Source organism: Pleuronectes platessa, chromosome 10, assembly GCF_947347685.1.
Source record: "Pleuronectes platessa chromosome 10, fPlePla1.1, whole genome shotgun sequence".
Classification (NCBI taxonomy): Eukaryota; Metazoa; Chordata; class Actinopteri; order Pleuronectiformes; family Pleuronectidae; genus Pleuronectes; species Pleuronectes platessa.
In genome coordinates this window covers 4,939,503-4,949,956 of record NC_070635.1, presented here as the reverse complement: position 1 = coordinate 4,949,956, position 10,454 = coordinate 4,939,503, and the positions used below count along the sequence as shown (strand labels likewise).

The 10,454-nt window shown below is 43.8% G+C and overlaps 1 protein-coding gene across 2 annotated transcripts; it reads right to left on the bottom strand.

The window, feature by feature from the left end:
* Positions 1-496: 496 nt before the first annotated feature.
* On the bottom strand, positions 497-10,236 carry si:ch73-95l15.5 (uncharacterized). Of its 2 annotated transcripts, none has more exons than XM_053433125.1 (11): positions 9,942-10,236; positions 8,208-8,424; positions 7,093-8,120; positions 6,738-6,881; positions 5,222-5,299; positions 4,132-4,248; positions 3,244-3,393; positions 2,939-3,097; positions 2,336-2,488; positions 1,734-1,925; positions 497-1,362 (listed from the first exon to the last, which is right to left on the bottom strand). In XM_053433125.1, the coding sequence occupies exons 2-11, from the start codon at positions 8,374-8,376 to the stop codon at positions 1,258-1,260; spliced, it is 2,295 nt and encodes a 764-aa protein (XP_053289100.1). In that variant the 5' UTR covers positions 8,377-8,424; positions 9,942-10,236; the 3' UTR covers positions 497-1,257. The 2 variants fall into 2 exon arrangements, with proteins under 2 accessions (XP_053289100.1, XP_053289101.1); XM_053433126.1 differs by having other exon boundaries at positions 5,222-5,290.
* Between the last annotated feature and the right edge of the window lie 218 nt (positions 10,237-10,454).

The window sequence follows — 10,454 nt, the reverse complement described above, 5'->3', positions numbered from 1 at the left end:
CTGTCAGTGTGTTGAGTGAAGCTTTGACTCTTTAGTCTCGTTCACTGATGTGAAACACAACTGAACAGTGGATTTAACTCATGATCCCCGGCTTCCTGAACCAGAAGAGCTGCTGCTGTCACAAATCCACCAAACTCTGTTTACAATTCTTCAAATTGTAAATGTTTCCGGCTGAATATTGGAGATAAACTCAGATTTTTAATAATTTCAAAGTATTTTTAACTGACATCAGTTCAGCTTTACTCTTCAACTTGCTGGAACTGATTCTGACAGTTAAAGCTGCGACTATCAGTCAGTTCCATAGAGCAAGAAACAGACGTTCAGAGTGGGAATGAAGGAGGAGACATTCTCCATATTTACAGTCTCTAAACCATCAAACTCATTTTAATGAAGCGGCTGATTTAAGGTTAAAAATAAAGTAGCATAGTGTTGCTTTAAAGAAACATCCCCAAGCACACAAACTGGACAAGGAAATAACAGCTTCTACAAACAGAAGTAACTTGGATCAGAGTTTAATCCTCATGAGCTAAAAGAAAGAAAATGCATTTGTCCCAGACAAACAATACAAGACATGTAATCACTGAAGTGAAAAGAGCTCAGTATCTAAATAACTTAAATAAAGAGACAAATATAAAAGGGGAAACTGAAAGTGGCTAAAAATAAAAAAAATTTGGTCGTAAGTATTCCCCTCCATGAGAACCAAACTGTAAACAATAATAATTGGCAGTTCTGTACCAAGAGCTTTACAGAATAAGATAAGATTTAAGGCAATAACATGTCCTACAGGAAATAAACAGCCATTCAGAACCCTGAACAATCAAGCTTCTCAGAAATGTTCGATTCTGCAACAATCACACATCATGAAATGGAATCTAATCACTGTCTTACCATTGGATTATTAAAAGAATAACTACAAACAGTAATCTGGTAATTATTAAATCAAGTATTAAACAGACAGCTGTGAGAAGCCGCACCAGACACACCTCAGCCTGTGTCTCACTCTCTGAGTCTGAAATAGCTGATTCACACCAGAGAGTTTAGTAGTAATGGTGGGAAACAAAACTTTCCTTCGTGCCATGGCAGAGCAGGGCAGGTCTGCAAAGTGCAAACCTAAAAAAATATATATAAATAGACTAAATGTGCACCGAGATAAATATGAGGAGGAAAACAGGTGGTGCAGAAAGTGCAAAAGCTTTCCCCCCAACGCATGTGCAGTAAGTTTTCATCTCGTCGATTCACTGTGTGTCATCGCCTCCATCACAGTGTGTGTTTGATGGCTGTCAGAGGGTTTGGTTTGTTCTGCAGGTTCTGCTGCAGCTCTCTGAACACATGGTCCCGCTCCTCAGCGTCCAACAGGATCTGCTACAATGAAGAAACAAATAAAAGATCTTGATCAGTAATCATCACAAATATTAACAGTGAAAGTCAGGGTCTGTTCAACCCTTAATTCTGAGACCTGGTATTAATATCTGTCTTGGTAATTCAATTATCTTTGTTAACTATACGACATATTTCTCTGTAAAGCTGTTTTCTGACATGTAAAGTAGGTCTGGACCTTTTCCAGAGTTCATCTTTCTCATATGACGCAGCAGGAGATTGTCTGTCACAATTTATTAGCGTCTAAGATGCCATCATCAAATATCTTGTTTTGTCAGGATGTGAGTCCGAAACCCACAGAGGTTCAGTTCACATTGATAGAATAGAATATAAACAAAATGAGTGAAAATCTTTACCTCTATGAGTTTGTCTCTCTTGTCCAGACTGTCCCTCAGTTTCCTCTCCTGTCTCTCTCCGTCCTCTCGGATGTTCTGCCAGGATCGCTCTGCCTCCTTCTTCTTCTTCTCCTTCTCCCTCAGCTCCCGCCGGGTGTCCCTGAGTTCCCCCGTCAGAGAAGACACCGTCTGACTGTAGCTCTCCTGTTGATTCTGATGACGACAGAAAAAAACAAAACAAAAAGGAATAATTACAGAGCCTGAGATTTGTTGTGTGACATTCTGGGAAATCAGCTTATCTGCTTTGTTGAGAGTTAGATGAGAGGATTGGTACCGGTTGGCTTAGCTTAGCATAAAGACTGGAAACAGGGGGGAACAGCTAGCCTAGCTCGTTGTTTTTCTATCGATCTATAATTGTTTCAACTCAACTTCATACAATGAAATCATGGTCTTGAGTCTAATTAACCTTAAAATAATCTTACAAGCAGACTGTTAATATTTGTGATGATAATCAACGTGCATTCAAGGATAGACCAGGAAAATTCATTCTCAACTCAGCATATGTAGGTAATCTTTAGTTTTCTCTTCAATGTTTAAATCATCTCCTCGTGCTGGTATCTCACCTGCACCATGTCCTGGTATTCCTGCAGGCCTGTGGTGAGTTTGGTGACTTCCTGACACAAGGTGGCGCTGTTCTCCACTCTGTCTTTCAACCAGGCCGCTTGCCCAGCCCCGCCCCCTGCCATCTCCTGACCATTCACAGAGTCGCAAAGAGCCTGGAGGAAAATGACAGGCTGTGAGTAAGAGTTTCCCTGTGGTCAGTGAGGTCAATATTTACTTCCAGACCTCGTCTGCCAGAGACTCAAAGCACCGAGGAGCAGAGAACAGGCTCCTCAGTCAAGAGCAAGGAGAGTGAAAACATTCTATAAAAAGGGTTGAATAGCTTAAATTAACACTATACATCCCAATTTATAACATATGTAAACTCACATATTATATATATATACAGATAAAGGGATATTTACATACGTGTATGCACAAAAAACCCCACAAGTGTTGGCCTAGTGTAACCCCTTCACACATTCATTTTGCTTACACTTTGTAAATCTCCATGTTAATGCACCAACCAACAACTTTCAAGTCACAGGTAAGTCTTAGAAACTTTCCACCACTGTTGAAATTGCTGTTGTTTCATCTTCATGCTGCCGACTTGGTGCATTTATCACCTGCACGTTTGTCTCCAGCTCCTCTTTGAGGCAGCGGATCAGATCGTCTTTCTCCTGCTGGACGGCAGCGAGGGCCTGGTCCCTCTGTCTCCACACCTCCCTCTCTTTCTGCACCTCCTTCAGCAGACACTCCTTCTCCCCCAGAGACACTTTCAAGTCCTAAAGTGAGTGAGCACAAAAAAATGCAGGTGTAAACAAAACGTCAAGGTTTGGGGACAAAGTACAAATGTCCACAGTGGATGATTGTAGGAAGAAGAGTGTGTGTTCTTATGAAAGATGTTTATGTGTGCGTGTGTGTGTTTTACGTTGATAATATCCTGGTTGCACTGGAGCACAGTGTGGAGTGTGTCGAGGTCTCTCTCTCTGTCTCTCCCAGCCTTCCTCAGTGCATCGACCTCCTCCTGCATGCTCTTCTCTTTCTCCGTCCTTTCAGACCTCAGAGTCTTCAGGGCAGCCTGCAGAGCACAGAACATGGGACGCCTCCGTCAGATTAGAAAACTACGTCTCTTTATCATCATCGATTGAACATGAAGATTTTCCACTTTCGGACTAAAGGTCAGATAAAAGATATTTCAAGACTTTCCTTTTTGGATTTTGGAAATTGTAGCAGGTATTTTTCAATTTCAACAAAGTGAGCAGAGCCTCTGTCTGTGGGAACCAGTGACTTCAGATAACTTTTTCAAGTAGTTCTGTGTTAATCAGGAAGTTTATATTCATATCATTAAGAAAGTGGATGAAAACAATTATCCAAGTGAAATAGAGATGATACTAAGATTATAAGAATTTTGACAGTTAATAGCTTTAATCCTCTGATTACCTGCTGCTGAGAGATGCTGAATCAGCACAAAAAATAATGAACTTTATGTCCTTTAATGAACAAATCAGCCGAGTTAGCTCAGAACACAGTGTGAAATCTGAGCCAAAATTCTTCCACAGAGTTAAATGGAATCGCTGACATGCTCGACTGGTTTAACTGGCCTGAGGTTAAAAAATGAAAATAAAATGAATCATCACAAGACCCGCACTGCAACTCAAAATCCCTCAGGGACAGGACGAGCGAGTCTGATGACGATCAGCTAGTATCTGCTTGAGCTGCTAAGTGACATGTGGGTGTTTTTCTTATAATTCAAGTGACCTAATATAACGTCTGGTTCGAATTAGCCCTATATAAAAGCCTTATGTAAAAAGATCACCTTGTTGTCAGAGAGAACTTCCTTCAGACTCTCGGTCAGTTTCTCAGTCAGCTTGTTGGCCAGCTCGGCGCCGGCTCCCTCCTCCACACACAGTCTTCTGATCAGACTCATACACTCCTGGAGGAGAGGAAACACGGGTCAGCTCAGTGTAACACAGCAAACACACTCATGTAGCAGCAGCCGTGTTACATGAGGTAATTTTACAGCAGTTTATCTGATCCGGACTCTTTACGCAGGTTTTTAAGATGTAAAGACAAGTTTTCTGGTATGAATTAGTACACACGGCCATAATAAACAGAATATTAATGCGAGAGTCAGGCTGTGTGGCCTTGTCACACATCGACAGCTCCATCAAGTATGCAGCCTAGATTTATTAATTATCTACCATCCAGAAACTCAACTCCTGCATTTGTTCTTTTAATATAAAGATCCAAGACAGTAGCTTTCTTATTATTAGCATTAAATCACTACATACAGGAAGATTCACTGTATTTTAACAGCTCATGTTTGATATAAACATATAGATGCATGTTTTTAAAAGTACCTATGTAGTATTTGAATATTTTAAAATGAATAGTTTTGAGGAATTTGATTCACCAGATAGGAAAATCAAAACCCTTCTAACGTAAGTGCATTGAATACAAAACTAACCCAAACAATCTCCGGCTGCTCTCTTAATATGTGAAAGGCAAACTCCAGAAAATGTCCACAACCAATTTTCTGGATATTTTCCTGAAGTTCTGAAAACAGCTTTAAGAATTTGTCTATTTTGTGATAGGACAGTCTTATACGATAATGAATATAACTGATATTAGTCTATGGTTTTAAAATTCCTGCTCTAAATTTTAATCATAACAAGAGGCTAAAAATAATGGCAGGAACGATTAGAGCTCAAGCTAACACACGTCATTGTCGCTGGTCCAACGTGTTGAACAAAACAGCGTGAATGCAGTTTTGGCGCTGCTGCTTTAAGGGCGGGCAGCAAAGACAAACAACATTCCAGTGAGCTTTGAGCCCGAGCCAGAGCAGAGGCAGGAGATCTCAGTGTCGTGCATGAATGATTCCTGTCTGCCCTCATCACCTCACCCACCTGGATCAGACGCTCGCGGCTCAGCAGGGAGTGACCGAGGCTCTGCAGCAGGGGACTGTCGCCCTCCTCCTGAACCAGCTGGAGGAAAGAGGAGAGCAAATCTGTTTACTACCTGCTCAACAGCAAACATCAGACAAACACTGAGAGAGAGTAGCTGGTGAACAGAGCCGATCCTTAAGCTGCTAAAGATATGGATAATTCCCTCAGTCGTTGGTAGAGACCAAAATCAGAGCAAAAAGATAATGAATACTGGACTTATGTTTACCAGGAGGCCAGAAACAAGTGACTTAATTTGAATGATCTTGTTACTCTGTATGTAAGTAAGCCAGTGCTTGCTAACAACCTCTCCATATTAAGTTAAAAAGGTGAATACATATATATATATATATCAGTGTTATGTTCTCAACTTGTTTCTGCTGCTCCCAGGTGACGCAAAAAAAGAAAATGGTGACTGCAGGTCACGATCTGCTGCTACTCCCACACATGTATTATTCTGCTAATCTGAACAAACCCTCCATCTGATGAGAGATCAGGTGAAACAAAGCAGCTGAGGAGCAAGTTAATGATATCGTCTATCATAAGACTCCTGAGCCCCGGGCAAACTCCACAGGTCGGGGAAGATTCCTGAGAGAGGCTGTTGTGTGTTGTGCGTGTGTGTGCGGGTGAGTGTGTGTGTTCACCTGTAAATGAGGAAACTTAGACACACCCTTGCAGAGACAAAACACAGGGCACCTACCCTCCATTCCTTTCCTTTCCTAATGCTATACGTGTGCGCCCTCAACATTCACTCAGTGGGTTATGGAGCTGTTTGGACATGTGACTGAGGGGCTGCTGAACCATGTCATAAACATGTTGTCATCAATAAGAGAAAGGTTAGAGGCCAACATCTATTGTGAGAACTGTACAAACAACAGCTGTGAGGCTGAACTTCTGTTACACAACCATACTGACAACTCAGTCTTTCGTATTTTATGTAACCATAAACTAATGATGTTCACATCATAATGTAATTCATGATATAACACTGAGCACATTAACCTCCTTAAAGGAAGAGTTGACATTTTAAGAAATATGTTTCACTTTCTTGCCGAGTTGTAACTGATGAATATTTCAATGGATTTTATATTATTCAAATCCTCATAGATCTGGTAAGCTAGAAATGGATATTGCTGCTTTAAATAAATGACTCAAGCCATTAATTGATTACCAGAAGAGCTGCAAATCATTGCAGCGACAAATGGGGCCACGCTTGTGTTTTCCTCAAATATGAAGTTACAGCTTGCAGCCCATTAGCTTAGCAAAACCACTGGAACGGGGACGACTACTAGCTGGAGTCTGTCCAGTATAATAATGTCCCTTCAGATCAAACTATCAACTGTCCTTTCAGCCAGGCTAACTTTCCCCTCCTGTTTTCTTTCTTTATGCTAAGCTAAATTTAACTGGCCAACCAAGAAAGTGAATAAACAAAGTTCCCAAAGTTTTAAACTGCTCTCGAACAAACTGAACGCTTTCTTACTGGTGCCCAGTCAGATCCGTTGACGTCAGTGGGTTTGCTCCTCCCATGTTCCTGCTCGTCCTCCAGGGTCCTGACTCGGGACTCGGCTTGGTTCAGCTGGCCTCGTAGGTTCCTGACCGCCTGGTGAATCCTGCCAGAAGTGCTCTGAAATAACAAACGGTTTCATTGGAAACATGGTTTGTGATGATATGTAGTAGAAACATAAGTGAAATGTGTTCTCTCGTTGGACTCGGATGCTCCCGGATGACGGGCCTGTGTCAATATTTACAGCCACAGCAGCACACACAGAGTTTTTCCATTCATATACAGTGCAGAGTACATTTTGTTCGTCTGTGACCTGAATGAAAACAGTCACCTGTCGATGAAGAGGCATGAACTCGTCCCTCAGCTCTGAGAGCACATCCCCGTCCTCTTCATCCATTTCATCCCCTCCGTTCTCCACATGCCCAAAGTCCAGTGCCCTCACTGTGGGTGACGCCAACTCTCCCGGTTTTTCGGAGTCCCTCACTTGCTTCTTGTCCAGAACCGGGATTCTGCTCCCTGATGGTGAACTGACCGACTTCCCCGCGATACCCCTCAGCCCCTTCAGCACAAAGTTGACTGACTGATCACTTGGCGAATCAAATGGGTCATTGCCATCGAGAGAGTCCAGAGACTGAATGGACTCTGCACAGTAAATGGACTCGGTGCGGGAGGACGGTCGCAAGGAGATAGTGGATCCGGACAGGGAAGCTGGGCTGGAGGCGATGGACGGCACCCTCTGCCAGTCGAGGGGCATGCTCTGGGATTTGTCACGCGACAGAGCCAACGGGGAGAAGGGCTGGAGAGGCAAGTGGCGAGGAACCCCACAAACGGACTCATAATCCGAGTCGGACACTCGTAAGGAATCACAGCCTTCACATCCTTTGCCCTTACTGCATCTTTTACCAGTTCTTATAAAATACGGACAAGTGTCCCACTTCTCGGACCAGCACTCGTACTCTGAGAGCGCCATGTTCTCCTTGAGCATCTCCCTGTAGCCCTCCCTCTCCGCATCTCCATCCTCCTCGCTGGTGCTGCCCTGGCTCCTGCAGTCCCGTGGATGTCTCTGGTGGTAGTGTTGACGCACCCACTGTCTGATCTTGTCCCTCTCCTGCATCAGCTTCTGCAGCCTCTCGTACGAAAGCACCCTCACCCTGGCTATCACCGAGTCGAACTTGAACACCCGCTCGAGGACAACTACGCATTTGCCGCACACGAACTCCCCGTTGCTGCTGCCCCGAGGTACAGACTGCCCAAGAATGTGGGTCAACACTGAGAGCAGATCCACTCCTTTGGACGAGGGGCTCAGGGAGAACTGGGACCTGGAGGAGGACGCTGAGGAACTAAGAGATAAAGTGCTGCCTGTGAAGAGTGAGAAAAACAGTTCAGACTCTTCAACATGTTGGGAACTCAAAGCTTTGTCTTTATTCCCTCGAGCTCCGGACTCACCCCAGGGGCTGCTCTGTGAGGACCGGGACAGGTGTCTCAGGGACTCCGTCAGGGTCTGAGGTTGACTGGTCTTCTTATTCTGGCCTCCAAACAGCCACCGCCTTTGGTTTCCCTGCAGAGCACCGCCACAGATTCGGCACAGGTCCTTTTTACCTCTGGAGGACATCATGGACAGATGGTTCCTCCTCTTGACGTCCAATCAGAACTTGGAAAGTCTCTTTGAATTGAAACAGAAAAAAAACAGGGATGAATTTTCAGTAGCAGCTGTTAAAACCTGGGAGTTCAAATCACACTTATGTCTGTTCAAGTTAATTTAGTTTAAATCAGTTAATTAAACGTTATGATTGACAGCTGAGACTCACGATTGGTCAATGAGCTCAGACGCCGGCTTTAAAATTCCATAAGATGCCTGCGTTTGTATCCAGGATAATTTAGCTTCATTTCTGGATATGTGGGAGGAAGCATCTTCCATCTTTTCATAGTCTATGCGTGAAAACGTGACCTCCCTGCTTCACGTTACAATCCTTAGTTACAGCTCTACAACTTTGGGAAATATCTTCTCTCACACTTATTGACCCACAGATTTATCTTGTGATCGCTTGGCAGGGTTTCAACGCTTTAAATGAAAGATATTTATTTTTACGACGGATATGAAGGAACATCATAATCCTACGATTACTTTCACCTCCCTGTTACTTACAATAAGGCAAAGTAGCTGAGTAAAAGAATAACCCTGGAAACTCTACATCATCTCCCTCTCAGAGACAGTTGGTGTTTTGAGATCAATTCTGACACGGGCTGTTTGTGTACGATCAGTTATCAGTTCCACGTTGTTTTATTACGTTACGCTAATATTTACACAGCTGAAAAAGAACTTCAACACATGGAGACAACAAGTAAATGTTACTTCCAACAAGTGGAAGTAGCATGAAATGACGGTTAACTCAGTTAAGACTTAACAACACAGGCTTTAGACCAAGTAAGTAAAATGTTATCATATCTAAGACTTTTAAAATGCCTTAAATTAAGATTAGAAACCCAGAAAAAAAAAAAAAGACTAAATCCAAACCCTCACTTTAGGAAAGAAGCTAGAGAATAATCTGGATTGTGGGCTGACCGCTTCAGTGACTTTCTGCTGCTGTGACACTGAGTCTCTTCACATTGGAAACAGGCTGATCGAGCCATTGGATCCAGTTTCCCACACGTTCGGCTCCGTGTGGATACTGTGCCTGTTTGCTGCTGCTCACAGCTGCCGGGTGTTTACACTGGTTCCCCACAGGGCGGGACACGTCGACCTTGAGCCACGCTCACACTGGATCCAGTCACTGACCGATGAATGAGAACTTTCTCGCCCACACTCACGAACCCTCACACGGGGTTCGCACTTTGTACAAAGAACGAGGCTTCGCTCGATCACATTGAAAACACACGTGAGAGGAAGAGAGGAGCTTGACGCGTGGATTTTAACTAGAACTTTACTTTTAGTGGAACGAGGTGGAGACTCGAAGCGACAGTTTCCACGACATCAATGTGTCTGATCGTTACATTGTAGCGTTCGGTTCTTTTATCTTTGGTTTAATCTCTATGTAAAGGAAGTGAGGTGCAGCGATTCAATGTGAAAGTGACGTCAGGCTGTGACAGTGGAGCTCCGGCGTTTACACGTGTGCAGTTCGATACCCTCTTTAAGGGCTCACATTCAGATGACATGCAAAGTATATATTTTTTAAATCTTACGGTGGTTTTACGTTCGCCCTTCTCCGGGAATCACGTGCTGGACAAGTTGGTGAAAAAGTTAAAGTCCGAGGTACGTGGAGGGAGAGATCCTCCTGGTCATCGGGTCGGGAGCAGCTGGGAGGTTCGCGTCAGGTTGATAGTGAAGAAAGTCCAGATTCAGGAGGAAGAGGAGCAGAGAGGAGCAGAGAGGAGCAGATTCACTCCGGAGCAGGAAGAGAGGAGGAGGTGGCACCTTTCTGACGTCATCAGTCATACCTGTTCAGAGCCGCGTGAACAGAGAGGAGGAGGAGGAGGTCTGCACACAGAGAGAGAGAGAGAGAGAGAGAGAGAGAGAGAGAGAGAGAGAGAGAGACATGCAGGCACCCTAACTCTCTCTCTCTCTCTCTCTCTCTCTCTCTCTCTGAAATTAAGTAAAATCAATGGGTTTGATTGATTGATCACCCCCCCCCCCCTCCCCTCTATACATGGTGCAGCTCTGATCTAATCATGTGTGAAGGGCAGAAGAGTCATACA